This window comes from Cryptomeria japonica, chromosome 4 (assembly GCF_030272615.1).
Source record: "Cryptomeria japonica chromosome 4, Sugi_1.0, whole genome shotgun sequence".
Taxonomy (NCBI): domain Eukaryota; kingdom Viridiplantae; phylum Streptophyta; class Pinopsida; order Cupressales; family Cupressaceae; genus Cryptomeria; species Cryptomeria japonica.
This window is the reverse complement of record NC_081408.1, coordinates 610,149,975-610,166,562: the sequence shown is the minus strand read 5'-3', so window position 1 is coordinate 610,166,562 and position 16,588 is coordinate 610,149,975. Positions and strand designations below refer to the sequence as shown.

At 35.8% G+C, this 16,588-nt stretch overlaps 1 protein-coding gene across 7 annotated transcripts in view; it reads left to right on the top strand.

Moving 5' to 3' along the window:
- Window positions 1-16,588, top strand: part of LOC131032203 (uncharacterized) — a 171,566-nt gene that overhangs the window by 143,477 nt on the left and 11,501 nt on the right. For all 7 annotated transcript variants that reach the window (XR_009103399.2, XM_057963153.2, XM_057963154.2 and 4 more), the window contains one exon: window positions 4,833-4,970. Coding sequence is in view for 6 of the 7 variants with exons in the window: in XM_057963153.2 (XP_057819136.2) it covers window positions 4,833-4,970 (138 nt within the window). In the remaining variant the exon portion in view is untranslated. The remainder of the gene's footprint in view (window positions 1-4,832; window positions 4,971-16,588) is intronic.

Genomic DNA, 16,588 nt, shown 5'->3' with positions numbered 1-16,588 from the left:
TTCATAGATTGATGAGGATGATCCTACCACTTTGGATGCAGGTCTGGTTGGTGTGAGCTTGAGGGATCTTGATCTTTAAGAGTCTAGTAGTTCCAGTGAGGAGTTTGCAGATGATTAGAGGCCTCCATTAGCTACATTTTGAGTTTTGTCATTTTGTCTTTGACTCTAGTCTCTTTTGTAGTCCTATTGCTATTACTATTTGTATTTGGCTACTCATTGTAATGATGAATCATGTAATCATCTTTATAGACTTTGCAATGGCATCAGATATTCATACTTTCCTTTTTCGATATAATAGAAATCTCCAATTTGACAATTTCATTTGTCAAATTTTATTTAGCAATTAGCATTGAAGAAATCTTGGCATTTAGATTTAGTATTTCAAATTTCCTATAGTTTCATTTGAAATGTAATTCTTACACTGTTATACTATCATACATCTTTTCAAAATTAGTTTTTCAAGTACTATATGTATATGTATAACTATATCAGCATCACCACCCCGCCACAGTCCCCCTGCCGTCCCCAAACTTAGGCCCTTGGTCCCCCCCACCCGTCCCCGCGTCCTCGCGTCCCCAACGCCGGTGGAACATTGCATCGTATATATTGTATGTACTATATTCCACTAATAAATTGATCATTGCTTCTCCATTTTATTAAAACAAATGATGACTATTTGACAACAAAATCAGACACGAATTAGAATGAACATTGAGCTTTCTATGGGTAACAAGTATAGATGGTGAAAAGTACAAGAGAGCATAAATTGATATCTAGACACCACAAGTAATACATAGCGGAAGTATACTAGCTTTGGGCTTCGGCTAAGCAACTTCATTCTCTTGGGAAAACATTTTTGACTGAAGTAGGCACTGCAATATCTCAATGAGCATTTTATGTTCTTGATACTTATTATTTTTGCTTTGTAAGTTGGGAATCCAGACTTTCCTTTTGGTTGGGATGATGTACTCCATAAAATTAACTTAATATGTTTGGTTTGTCTTTTGTTGGTTTGTGGGTAGTCATTAGGAGTTCGTTGTAAGTGGCTTTTCATTGTTGTGTTCTAATTGGCAACAGTTGCATAGTTTAAATATGTTTCTCACAGTCAAGGAAAGGAGTCAATTCTTGATCATATGTGGCCTACATCTATGTAAAGAAACTCAAAGAAATTCATATGAATAAAGCTATAGATCTATTACTCAATTTAGTACGCATTTTGTTCTATGTTCATATATGCAAGTAGTAGTCTTATTAGATAGAGAAGTACACCTTCATTTATGATTTAATAGTTGCTTATTTGAAAATGTGCAGTTGATTATAATGTTATATTTATGATGCATGAATTTAACTAATTGTCGTTTCTATCAAAATTTCCTCTGTTGTGAATTATTTGAATCCTTTTTTTTTGTCTTTGGCCTTGTGTCAGTTCCTATTGATTCCTACACTCTTCCCAACCAAAATGGGACATTTATTCTTACCATTCTTGGAAGACTCATCTACCTTTGTTTCTCAGTTATTAGTTTTAATTTTTGGTGCAAATAAATTTCATATATTCAGCTGTTGTAATATGAATTCATATTATTGAGGTGTTAATTAAGGTCTAATGGGGTTGTTGTACCATATTAGTAAAGATCTTCCGCGGTAGTTGTGCCTAAACAATAACTGATGACTCAAATATCTAAATGGTCTAAGGGATATATGTCCTATGTACATCACTTGTAATAAGATAGCCACTATCATGTTTTTCTAGATTTTGTCTTCAATGCAAATCTGTGACCTTTTCTCAGTCTTGTCATTGTATTTGTGTTGAAAGGAAAGTGCATCTAAGATGTTTATACTTATAGAATCTAGTTCCAAGTAGAGATTATGGTCTATATAGGATTTGCAAGGTTAATGTGCATTTTCCTATCAGCAAAGTGTATGTTTACTGCTATATCTGATAACTTAAGTACAAGAAATAATAATATAATGATAATGCATACTAGACACAATAGTAAAATATATCTTTTTTCACACATGAAATTATTACAGAGAAGAAGACTTGAGATGGTCGGCCAAGGATTATGATTAATCTGACTATACCATACTACCTTTTTGGCGGTGCACAACATATTTAAAGGACCTGGTGGTTGCCGAGTGTAATATCCCCTTCCTTGTGATGGTGCATTCAGTGGTCCATTGGCCTATTCCAGAGACCCGTAGGCTGTGGAAAGGTGACTTAAGGGTTTCCATGTTCTTTGGAGTTCCGACTAAGCTTGTCAGGGTTGGAATGTGAACTTACTATTTTTAGTAAGTTAGGGTTTGGCCATCAGGATGGTGTAGAGTCGCTAAGCTTGCCAAGCTCTTTCTCTGGTTGCGGTGATCACGATTTTCAAAGCATTATTTCATGACTTACTATTTTTAGTAAGTGGCAGTTTGGGGCATTCTATTTTTGGCAGTCCTGGACTTGGTCCTGACCCGACACAGTTCAGTGATCCTCATTGCTTAGCCTCATCCGGATTTTGTTGATAATCAGTACTAGAGCTATAAGCGATTTAATTAAATATTATTCCTTATCCTAAGGTTATTATTTAATTATTTTTATTACTAATTGATGCTATGGGAAATTGTGCAAAATATGATTATTTTTCCGAAGTCATGCCCGGGCGATTTATTTGGAGATTAAAAGGAGACTTCATTCTTTATATTTTAAAAAGTTTTATAATGTCAAATTCATGGCCCCTCCCCTTGGCGTGATTTTTGACTTAGGAAAGTGGGTGCCACTTTGGGTCCACCATGAAATGAAATGCAATTGGAATGAGGCGAATTTGGGAGGCAGTTTCATTTGAATTTCAGATTGGAAAAGCTATATAAACAGGTGTTGGGTTCCTCATTTCATTATCTAGAGAAATTATATCGTTATGCTGTCGGAATGACTCTAGACATTCTTCGAGGGTGAATACCTCCTAGATCCTTCCTTCTAGTTTCAAGTGTGAGACATCACTCCTAGTTGTGGTGTGTAGTTGTGAGCTTCTTGGTGATTTTCGGGTGTGTGAGTGAAGAAGTTGTATGTTGCTGGTTTTTTGGGTGTTGCTGGTGTGTTGGCTGGAAGTGCATTTTTGTTCGTAGCTGCCGGTGTGTTGAGTGCATCATTCTGGGTGAGGGCTCGTTGGAAGCGTACCAGAGAGATGATAGTTCCCCTATATTGGCGTGGCATTTGAAGAACTCTCCATTTTTTGGTTGCAGATCGAACTTTTCAGCAAAAACACCATGACCAGATTTGCCTCAGGTTGCGTGCATTGTTGTCGATGCTCTCCAGTTGCAGTTTCAAGATACGGACTTGTTTTCTTATGTCATATGCTTCATTAGCTTTTGGTTTGGCTTGATTCCATTGGGTTTTGAGTGAGTTACAAGCAATTTAGTGGGTTTTGGGATGGCTAGTTCTGCGTTTTCCTGTATTTGATTTCAGAACAGCAAGTAGTATTATTGGTTAGAATGTGTTAGTGAATTCTTAAGATATGTACTTCACTCTATCTCCTTTCACATTTCTATCATTGTAAGAATTGCTTTAGTAGTACTGACCAATTCATTCTATGCTGCATTTCTCGCTGAACAAGTGGAAGAGGATGGCTTAGTTGCTTGTATGTTTGTAATTCAGTTTTGTCCTCCCACTGAGCAAGTGGTTGAGTGATATTGTTCTCCTGCTGAGATATGTGGTTGAGTGATAGTTTTATTTAAAAGTCCTCTCACTGCATAAGTGGTAGAGTGATTTGGTTCTATTATGGTTTGTTGCCTTGGCTGGTTTACCGCCAAGTTTGTGTTCTTCATCCCGCTAAAAAGTGGAAGGGGTTGGCTTGCCGCCCAGTTTTGTAATTGCATTGTAATTTCTAGTGGATTAGAGAGCTAACGAACCCCTTGTCACCATATGCTCTCACCTTCCCACATTGGGCTCTTGGTGATCAGAAAGTGGAAGGGTTACTTTTCAGTGGCATTGGAATTATATTTCCTAACTTTAATGGGTGCATTGTAATATTGTTGTGCTTGAAAACCGAAAAAAATAAGTGGGAATATTACATCGAGAGAACCCAACCATCAACCAACCGACACATTAACTACCCGAGAGTGACAACCCACTTAATACAAACAATTTGAATTAATACATTGATAGATAACAAATATTATCAAATACAACAATAGGCATTTTATGCCTACTACAGTGTGTTTTTCCTTTTTTTATTACAATATTGAATTAAATATTATGATTGGAAAATTGTTGAACACTTTCACACACTATCTTCTCATGCATTAGTAGATTGCCCTATTAGACTTCCATAACCATTTCATTTGGAAGTTGTGGCTCGATATCTGTTCCATGAAAATTTCCTTGGAATTTGCAAAAAGCCTTGCCCCTTTTCAGCCCACTTTATCACAACTCCTTTCATGCATAGAGCATGCCCATCCTAGATTGAATTTGAATGTTCATTCAATGTTACCACTTACAACCATATTAGAGTTATCCTTTTAGCACAATATTTTTGTAGGAAGATGAAGTTTGATATCAATCTATCTAGGAAACTCAATGCCTTTGTCAAAGAAATTTTCTTTATATCAATGATTTTTCTTTTATTATTGAAAAGTGAGATTCTTTTTAGAGGATTTTAGACAATAGTTGTTTATATTCAAGGAATCATAGTTACCAAGAAAAGTGTGCATTATCTTAGTAAAATTTAAAGTTGCAAGGAGAAATTATGGTTGGTATTAAATGAAAAATATGAATCTGTTTGCTTGTGATTTGAATAGTATATTTTAGGGACGCATTGTACTTACATTCATAATGTTATTTGTTTGTATAGGTTTTACAACGTGCAGCTAATAAGTACCATAATTTAAATGGTCTAGCAATGCGTCTAACCAAAAAAGGTGGCTTGCTTATGACTTGTTCTTGTTCAGCAGCAATGACTCAAAGTGGATCATTTTTAAGTATTTTGCAGGTAAATGATACTTGCTAATTTTCATTTTTTGTGCCTAGACATCACATTTATGATTATATATGCAAAATTCAATTTACTAACATCAATGGAAAATATATTTTGTAATCCCATTTATGCTATAAAACATATTTTTCTATTTCTTTCCTACTTATAGGTATGGTTTGAACTTTGAATATTGTATCATAGATTTGTAGTTGATAATTACAAATAATGGGTTTATATGCAATAAATTATAGTATCATAGATTTAATTTGAAGTTGTAGAGGGAAAATTAAAAAAAAAAAAAAAATTGGTTTCCATTTTTGGTTTATGCATAATTTTATGAGATCCCGTTCTTCCTCATGGGCATTGATTTTTTATTGTAATGCTTATAACTTGTCTTTGAGAGAAATGCAATCTAATATGTGAAATAATTAGAGGCCATGGTTCTTTGATTCTAATTGCTTGAATATTTTTTAATATCATGCTCAAAACATGACCTTGAGAAATAAAAATTTCATTAATTGCAAAAAGTAGGTTTCTCCTCATTTGAAGGGGATTTGCCATCCATTCCTCTATTTAATGCTCAAATTTAAACGGAAAATCATATTTATGTTTATATTCTACAATTAAGAACTACCAACATGTACTACAACACAAAACATAAACCAACAATTCAAAATCAAGAGGCTAAAAAACAAAATTTCACAACATGATATGATATTAGTCTGGAGTATTTCGTATGATTTTCGAAGATGTGAGCGGGGATTATTAGCATAGATCTATATGTTTTTGATGATATTAAGAACCATAATAGTGACAATATGTAATGTCCCCATTTTCGGATTTCCGGTGAACTCCTATGTATGTCTAATGTCAGCACCCTCAGATTTCAGTTTCGGATTGTTTTTGCGTTTTTCTGTACTTTCAATAGTTGTTTGCTTCACAATAGACATGGGTAATGGTATAGTCTCTTAATTCCTTCAAACTTTGTCTTATCTTGTTGACCCATCCTTTTAGTTTCAAGTTTGTTATTTACTCTTTCACCACCGCATTTACAATGATTTGCGAGTCTCCCTCAATGTCTATATATTGAATGTCTTTTTCTTTGCACAATCTGATGCTTGTATACAAAGCTTCATTCATGGCTATCCCTAGAACCTTGTATAAATACCAAACATAATTGCCCTCACTATTTCTGATAACACATCCCATTCCTGCTTTTCTCAGATTGCCTTTTGTAGCTCCATCAAAATACATCTTGAATTTCCCTTCCTTAGGTGCTATCCAATGTGCATCCTTCCTTTCTTTTTGCTTGAATTTTTCATATATTATTATAATATATGCACAGTAATTAATTTTGTAAACTTTCAATAATAAAATATTAAAAACTATATTTGAGTTTCATATATCTTAAATTTTTAATAATTAATATGTAAATATATTTTAATCATAATAGTTAAAAACATAAAAGTTTAAAACAATGAATAAATTTCAATATATATAATTAATATAAATTTAATGAATGCTTAATGCTATTTAATATTTATATTATGTAGAAATTAAAAATTCTAAAATTCACAAAAATTATGCAGAAACAAATAATTTTAAATTAATAATTTATACCTTAAGTCTCTAATAATTGCATCACTGCATTTAATTTTTTTTTTCTACAACTCCACTTTTAGTTTTAACGGACATGGAGATTTGAGAATATTGGTGATGGTAAATGAAACAAGAACAAACACAAAAAAATTTCGAACTTACCTACTCAAATTCGCTACTCCAAAATCATGCCCAAAAACATTGTAAAGTCGCCTTGTGTTGGATAGGGTTTATATGGAAAAAATCGCATGCAAAACGCATGTTTAGTGCATGGAAACATGTGAAAATTTGTGTGAAAAATCATGCCAAAATATGTTCGACCCTATTCATGGGTTTCTAGCGAGTTTTTGGAGAGTTTTAGTGAGCAACCAGTGATTTTTTTCAGCAAGTTTTGCCCTCGGTTCAGGTGCGAATTAACTCACGAGCCACTCGGGAGGGTTTTTTTTTGGTGAGTACTCACTGAGTCTGTGATTCAAATTGAAAACTTTAATGCACATCAAGGAGAACAATAAATTAGAAAGAACACACATGTTTGGGTAGGAAGAAACACAAAATAACAAATTATTGATATTGGTTGAAACATCATCTTAAAACTTTATGAAAATTCCATAAACATCTATGAGAAACTCAGGATAATTTTGTATTGTCTGTGATCTTTGAAATGCTCATATTTTCTAGGATGCTTCTTAGTTTCGTTTGCAGCTTTGGTCAATGCTAGTGTTATTTTCAAAACAGTCATAAGCTTGAACTACACATTGAATTTGTTGTGTTTTAATCATAATGTTTACTTTCTCTACTCTTTATCTTTGTTTATAGTCTCGCCAGCAACCAAAGAATTTTTGAAGGAATCCTTAGTATTAGAATTTTTGAAGGAATCTTTGTTTACAGTTTACACTTGTATGTAATAAATTAGATGGTTGGTTGTAGGTCATTGTTGACGTGTATTTTGTACACTATCAAACACAGAATAAAATACCCGAGGGTACCTTATCCTCTCTTGAGTAAAGCCTCTGAATGCTGAAGATATTGCAAAAAGGATCAATCAGGGTGACTTCAAGGTTCTTCGTTGTAGGATCTCTATGTGTGGATAAGCTCTCTGTGGTATGATATGATTTGCTGGAATCACAAGGGGACTTACACTTGATGACTGAACGTCTGATTTGCTGGAATCACAAGTCTTACTAACTTTGATTTGAAAAAAAAGGAAAAGAGATGAGGGTGAGGAAAGAATCTAATCTTAATACTAAGAATGTAGGAGCAATGAATGATCATTGATGAAATTCTAACTAAATCTTGTTTTGACATCGTAGGACCATCTCCACAAGGCTAGTGCGATCTTCGAAGGAAAGCTTTATGATGTTCAAATCATCACTGCAGGCATAGACACCATCAGGCTGATGCATATCAATGAAGAAGCGATAATTGAAGTTAGGCTTAAGCTGAACGATTCCAGTTGACTACGCAAGGCAAGTCTGCAATCAACAAACTGCTAGTAGTATGGATATACGAATTTCATCATCAATCAAGCACATTTCTTCCATTCATCTAATCATCTACCATCTAGGATTGAAGATTCAACAAGAAACCATGCATATTGCAAGAAACGACACACTTCACCATTACTTCAATGAAAATGGAGTTTGTTTACAATCAATGGCAACAATTTCTTGCCTTGTCCTCCTATTCTACTCTAATTGCTAGACTAATTCGCTATTCTAACTACTGACTCTCTATCTTCTATTCTATTCTCCTTTTTAACACCTTCTAACTGCCTTTACAAATGAAGAGTCGGGGCTTATATAGTGCCCACAATACAATTCGATGGTTCAGATGAATCCGAGATCAATGGCCAAGATTCAATAATGAAAACCCTAATTAGGGTTTGTTACAACTATTACATAACATTTAATGCTTGACCAATGATAAAATTATATCTTTAGGACACATGTCTTCTCTGGAAAATTCGACCAATAGATAGCTGGGGTAGGTACATCGAAGTTTGTGCCACCTCCCATGAGTATTAAACTCTAAGAAATGATGTAAAAATAGATGAATTTTGCTAGGCAAAGTGTAGATCAAAGCTCTCCCTTGGATGAAATGCGCCTCCTTTAGCTTGGAAAAGAACTCCACCTTCCACTAGCTTCTTCAAGATCTGGAAATTCGCCTTCAAATGTCTTCAAAAAATCTGGAAATTATCCTCCAAACTAGCAAGAAATACGCCTTTCCAATAGCCTTCAAAATGAATTTTGCCCTCCTTAGTCTCCACACTTAGTAGAAATTCGCTCCACTCCAGCTAGATTTCGCACCTTCAATTAGCTCTCTAAATTCGCACTTAGGAAAGGATGAATGAATGATTTGAAATATGAAACAAACCCCTCCAATATATAAAGCGCTCACCCCCTTTGCTCCCTCTAGGCCGACTTGGCAAAAAGATGTTAAAAATAAATAAATTTCCAAAAAAAAGGGGGGCCGACTTGTCAAAATAAGTAAAAATAAGGGCTTGTGTGCTCCACATTTTTAATTTAATAAAAATTAATTTTAAATGCCTTCACAATAAAAGTTCGATTTTTTTAAGGCCTAAAATCAATTTATTAAATGCCAAAATGTCTTTATTTAATGCCAATTTAATTTTAATTTTTTCAAATGCCCCAAAGTTAGCAAATTTTGGTGAATTTCAAGGAATGTCAACGTTCAATTAATGCAAAAAATGAAGGATATCATCAATTTCGCCTTGGACCCTTGGTGAAGGCAAGGAGCGATTTTTCAATCTAGACCTTGCATACCTCCTTTTTTCTGCCCAAAACTTCATCTAGACATTTAAATGGCATTTTTAACTGGAATTTTGAGTTTGATTTCATTTGATATTTAGGAGGAAAGTGTATTTATTCCTTTTTCGCCCTGGACCCTTAGAGAGGGTCAGGAGCGATTTTGCAAATTCAAGCTTATCCATCTTTTGTTAGTCCTCCAAATTTTCTTCAATGGGTAAAACATACCTCTACGCATCCATTCCAACCATAAAAATTGCTTTGACTTTGCAAGAAAAATGTACTTTTGAGAATTTCGCTCTGGACCTTCAGAGAGGGTCAGGAGCGATTTTCTCTTTGTTGCCCAAAATTCACCATTTTTCAAACTTTCAAACTTTCAAATGCATCCAGTAACGTCCAATCTTCTCTCCGTGAAACCCTGCACAAAACAAGTTAGCCAAAATTAGCGAGAAATAAACTTGAACAACATTTTCGCCCTGGACCCTCAGCAAGGGTCAGTAGCGAAATTTACAATCTAGGCTAAATTGCTCAATCTTTTAGTTTCAAACCACTTCATAGGGCAAGGTAAGATCGTTTTCAAGGCCAGGAACAAGGTTTCAAATTCAAGCGAGTTGGCAAACGAAATCTACAATGAATTTCGCTCTGGACCCTCAGCAAGGGTTAGGAGCGAAATTTCTAATCTTGGCCAAAATTCATCATTTTCTTCAAGGTGTTCAATCAATTTCAAAGTCCAAACAAAATGCTTTGCAAATCAAAATTTGGTCAAATAAGGCCAGGAATGAGTCCTAGGTTGATTTTTGGCTTGGACCCTCTGGAAGGGTTAGGGGCGAGATTCGCTTTGGACCTCCTGAGAGGGTCAGGAGCGAAATTCGCTTTGGACCCTCAACAAGGGTCAGGAGCGAAATTCGCTTTGGACCCTCAGGAAGGGTCAGGAGCGAAATTTGACCTTTTGAACTCTCCGACAGGATAAATTTATGGAATATAACATTTAAGTATAAGAAAGAAGTTCTATCTTTCTTCTTTCTTATACTTTAAGTTATATTCCATATATACTTTCAGGATGTTTGAGAGTGGTTTCAGACCTCTAGGTGTTATATTGCAAAATCTAGTTTTTGGAGGTTTTTCAGTTTCCAGACTTAGTCAAATTTCAGGATCAGGACATTCCAGACTTAGCCAAATTTCAGGATTAGGACATCACTCAAGCCGGACTTGCTATCCATGTGATCCCCTTGGCGACACTCAAAATGCAAAGGCTAACGGACAAAACCCTAAAAGACCTAAAAAACAAACCCTAGAAAGCAAAAAAGCAGGGGTCCCCATTTGCAATGGGGCGATGTGTGAAAACGTCACAACAATCATGAATAAGGTTATTGTAGCTTTTTAACGAGTTAGTTGTAATATGATGTTTCGTGAATCTATATAATGTGGCATTCTCTCCATGAGTTGTATGCCTCTTCCTTTATCTCATTCATTGTTCCTTCCCTTCCAAATTTCCCTTTGAACAATTGAAGGGCATGCAATCCAAATGCTGGAAAAGGTGTCCTTGTTGTAAAGAGAGGGCCAGGAGTTGAAGAGTTCTAGAATATCTTGTGCCCTTGGACCATACATGTTGAGATTCTTTTATACCGATTGCCAAAATGCATATGCAAACTAGCAGTTCAACAACAAATGGTCCACTGTTTCTTCTTCTTTTATACACACTTTGCATCTTGAAGAAAATGAGAAATGCATCTTCATCAACCTTTCAGCCATAAGAATCTTTTTTTAATACAGCTGTCCATGCAAAGGCTCCCACTTTGGGGAGACAATACTTATTCCAACATAAATGTGAAGAACAATTTGCTTTATTTCTAGCTGCCTTTAGGAATTTCAAATTTGTAACCCAGATTTACATTATAGTTTCCCGATTTTGAGCCACACCATCTAACGCAATACTCTTCTTCACTTATGAACAATTTACTATCAGACAAAGGTTCTATTGTGAGGTATTCACACATCGCCCCATCGCAAATGGGGACCCCCACTTTTTTCTGCTTTTTAGGATAGTGCTAGAGTCCTTAGCTACTAGCCTTTGCATTGAAGAAGTATAGAAGGTTAGAAAGCAAGGAGTCAAGTGGATAGCCTTGTGTTAGGTGTGAAATGAGTGAGTTTGTTAGCCTTCAGTAACATCCAAATCACATGAGAAGTTAAGTCCATCATGAGTTCAACTGAGGAGTATGAAAGACTGCTGGTTAGGGATACTTCAAGTGCTCAAGGTTGAGGGCGATAAAGCTTCAAGTCCTCTTGAGGAGCAAAATTCACTTCAAATGCCCTTAGTTGAGAGCGAAGTTGTTCCATGAGCCTTATTTTGCAAGTTTGAGTGGATGGAGTGAAGCAAGGTGAGCGAGCAAACACTAAGTGTTGAGCTTCAAACTACTTCATGTGCACCTCTTGTGGAGCGAACTTCATGTGCCTCTCCCACAGAGCGAAATTCTTCCTAACACTTCATAATGAGCATGACATCACGCATTAGAGTTGAGAGAGTGAATTTAAGTAAGCTAGGATGAAGTAGAGTTCTGATTTGAAATTCCCTTCATGAGCTCAGCCTCAAGAGCGAACTTCATGTTCAAAGCAGCGAGAGCGAACTTCATCTTCAAAGCAGGGAGAGTGAACTTCATGTTCAAGGCAGGGGGAGCGAACTTAATGTTCTAGGCAGGGAGAGTGAACTTCATGTTCAAGGCAGGGAGAGCGAACTTCATGTCCAAGGCAAGGAGAGCGAATTTTGAAGATTGTTTATGAGAACATTGATTTGAACCGATTTTATGCTTGGAAGGAGTGATTTTGAGTTAAGAAGATGAATAGGCAAGATAGAAGGTTACTTCATGAGCAAGGTGATTGGAGTGAACTTCATATGCACACCATTTAGAGTGAATTTCCTCTAGAGCCCTTCCCTAAGGATAGTTTATCATGATTGCATCAATAAATGGTGGAAAGACTCAATGTTAGAACCCATAGAATGAAGCGAAATGAATGAAAGCGAGTTCAAAGACAAGTTTAAGGGTAACTTCATGTGCATCAAGGTTGGAGCGAACTTCAAGTGCTCCTCTCTAGGAGCGAAAAACAACTTCAAGTGCTCCTTCATGAGAGCAGATTTTCTCTAAATCCTCTTACCAAACCTACAAAACACATAAAATCAAAGAATATATCAAGTTAAAAGAACTATCAAGGTTATATATTATGTGTATTTGATGCCGTCCTTGTTTTGTTTTGCAGACGAGAGAGGATGGTGATTGCAAAGAAAAAGGAGAAAGATTGTAAGATCTACACCACCATGCAAAGGGGAAAACCTCATTTACAAGCACGAGAATGCCCAAGAGGAATCTCAACTCTCACCACACCATGGAGACATGAAGAGATCAAAGGAGCGCGATGGAGAAGTCATACAATCACCCTAAGACAAGCAGGCGAGGATGGAGGAATGACTCAGTTACATCAATGCTTCCCATCACCACTACTTTGAGCGAGCTTGAAATGTTGAGTATCAAGAGACATCTCTCAACATCCCTTCATGGTGATGAATCAAGTCTACAAGTACAAGTTGAAGTGGCGTCCTAGTTGTCATCCCAGTCACTATCTCCACCAATCAAAACAAGTTCCACCTCAGCACGTCTAGATGCAATGAACTTGACTCATCCATGATGGCACAAACTCCGAGGCACCTACACTTATTATCTATTGGTCATGCCAAAGTGTTGTAATTATTTCATTGGGCAAAATTGAGTTTGTTGTAACAAACTCTAATTAGGGTTTCATTGTAAAATCTCGGCCATTGATATCAAATTGATCTGAGCCATTGAATTGTATTAAGAGCATTATAAAAGGCTCAAGTTCTTCATTTGTAAAGGTTAATAGTGAGTAGCAGGAGAATTAGTGAATAAGAAGAATAGTTTAGTAGAAGTTAGAAGTTAGAATAGATTAGGGGAAGAAGAAATTGTTGTTAGAGACTTGTAAATAAGACTCTTTTCATTGAAGTTATGGTGAAATGTATTATTTCAATAAGTCTTATGATTTCTACTTCTCATTTGCTTTCATGTTGATTAGATTGAATGGAGGAATTTGTTGAATGCATTTGTGTGGAATCCGTTTAGTCCATACCACTAGCCTCTTGCTGATTGTAAGTGTGCCTTGCGTGGTCAACTAGAATGATATGAGTTTAACTTCGAATTGTTATACATCCATTGTTTATGCATTAACTTGAATGGCGATCAATGCTTGATGATAATGATTTTAATATCTTTAAATTAACCCTTAGAAGATTGCACTGAGCTTGTGTCAAATTGTTCAGTTTGATGGTGAGACCTCGCCCAGTAGGATTCCATCTAATCGTTCACCCATATTCATGCATTCTAGGCTTTAAGATAGAGTTCCTCAACCCTTCATCTTTTGCCCTTTTTTCAAGTCAAGCAAGTTTAGGATGAAAAAAAGCATCGCAAGATTGCAAAATGATCAAGTTCCAGTGATTTAAGCATTCGACAGTTCCACGTAAGTCCCCTCGTGATTCCAGCATAATCACATCAAACCACTGTTCTTATCCACAAGTCAAGATCTGACATACCAAAACCTTGGAGTTATCTCAAGTGATCCTTAAGCTAATCTTCAGCATTTGAGAAACTTTGTTCAAGAGAGGATAAGATACTTTTGGGTATTTTATTCTGTGTTCGCATGTGCATGAAAAACACATCAATAGAATTGGTGCTAGAGCTGCGATCAATGGAACTTATCAAGTAATATTTAGAGGAGTTATCGAGAGCTTCTCACCTTCCTCTTGACACTCAACAGAATTGAAGCACAAGGAAGGCATGATTGTGGATACATGAATGAAGTAGTTGATGTTGGAAGTCACCCTTTGAAGTAGTCGCCAACAAAATTTGTATAAGAAAACAACGTTGGACTTACAAAGGAAAGAACCACCTCATACAACTGGAACCAGTTGAGCTTTCAAGTTGAATTTGAGATTTGCAAGATCTCTCTTTATTCCAAAAAATCCCCAAAAAGTGAAAAACCAGAAAATCCAAAAAAATAAAAAATAAAAAAATTCAAAAAAGAAAGATTTGTTGATGGAGCAACAACAGTTTCACGACGAGCAACAAGTTGATATCCCTCAACTTTGGTGGAGATTGAATATACAACGATACCCTCACCATTTGTCCGAGTTTGCAAGGCCAGGGAAGTGTAGAATCCATGAGACAAATGAGCATGATGAGATGCATTGCTTGACATACCTATCAAGGATGGAATTGGTAGCACAAGGAAAGATCTTCTTGTGGGATGTTCCCAAGTCAGAAGATGAAGAAAGCAATTTCAGTGTCCCAGAGAGAAAGGATCCTCTTTCAAGTTTCTTATGGATGATCGAAAGTCAGCTTATTTGGGTCTTCAAGCCTTATTAGGTTCCAACTGGGTAGTGGCAATTCTTATCTCCTCTAGAGTGAAAGTGCTTAAGATAATTTTTTTTTGTTCTTGTGTGACTAGACACAAAATGTTGTCCGAACTTTGAGGTTAAGGTGTCATTGGGTTGTCATTCTTGTTTAGTAGTGACCTAAAGAAATCGGCAACAAGCCACCCAATATCTTTGGCATTATTAACTAAATGGCCATCCATATCTTTCAAAAATTTGATTATGTTCAAAATTCTCCTATTTTTTGTGGATCTTTGTAAATATTTTTGTGTTTCTTGTCTCCTTTAGCTAGCATTCCCTAGATTTATGTCTCTAGTATACTTCTTCTCTAGCTAGAGCCTCTACCTATTGCTCCTTGAGGATTTTTTATGAGATTATTGATCCATATCAAAGCATATGATTGTTTCATTGAGCTTTCCTAGTTCTTTTTCTAGAGTCTTTTTCTCTGAGAAAATATTCTTGAAACGTATCTTATTCCATGTTTTGAGCTAAGATTTGATGCGAACCGATTTTTTCAAATATTGAAATTGTTTTGTACCTTTCAATTTTGGTGCAAAGTGCCACCATTCTCTTACTTCAGTTATGAATTTTGGATCTTTGACCCACTTTTTTTCAAATTTGAAATATCCTTTGGCAAGTGTAGAGTTTGGAGTGATTCTTACCTCTACTGGGTAATGCTTTGGCTTAGAAACAAGGAGACTATTTGTTCCAAGAGTGAATGTCGTCTTGGACTAGTCACCAAAAGCCATAATTTTTTCTACACTCTCAAGTATGTTGGAGAACCCCATCCATCTATTTGTTCATGTGCATAATCCACTCCTAAGGATGATGTCCACTAAAAGTTGTGCCTCACAACTTTTTGGAAATCCAATTGTGCTTGTGAAAGTTTCCTTAATCCTCCTATTTTCTATATGGGTTAAAAATACATTGAAGTTGACACTTGGAATTGCAATTTCCAGTTTTAAGATTTGTAGGAAAGAATTTATTTCATTCCATAGTTTTTTTGGGTGAACTCCGAATAGGACCATAAACATTGATGATAAAGAAATCAAAGCTAGATGCAAGATGTTTTACTTTGCATACCTCGCAATTTTGACTCTCAAAGATGCCTTCTAGACCTATGGTAATTGGGTTCCATAATACTCCCACCTCTCCTTATGCACCAATTTCGTCTCCAAAAATGCCTTTCAATTGTTTCCATTTCATCATTTCTTTTTCTATTTCCACCTTGCTCAATTTTGTTTCTTGAACCAAAAGGTCTAATTCAAAATTTTCAATTGCCTCTTTACTAGAAGTCTCTCTTTAAGCCACTAACATTCTACAATAGGAGTTTCATTTCTTTGGATTTCAACTTTCTTTGTCCATTGACTATACTTGTGATGCCCAATTATTCCTATGCAACATGGTTTTCCTTCCTTTGTGTTGGCTATCACCATGTCTTGGTTTCTTCATTTTTAACTTTGTTTGGCTTATCATCCTTTCCTTTATGATGTCAAGTTTGTCTTTTGAAGGTTCTATACCCAAATCTATTGCAACTTCCTGCTTAGTCTCATATTTTGATACCTCCAATCTAGGTGTATCTTCCTTAGTGTCTTTGGCCTTTTCCTAATTATTTGTTATGCTAAAAAACTCCAAAGCAATCTCAAATGTTTTCTCCTTTTCTATCTCTTGTGGTAGAGAGGGAGAGTCATCTTTGTTGTTCAAAGTTTGTTCCATCACACCCATATCTTGGGTAGGTGATTTTTCTTTTGATTATGTAGCTTCATTGGCCATTCTATGATTAGGGTTATTGTCAATTTCTATCTCTTGTTCCTTTTTATCTTTCCATTTGTTTT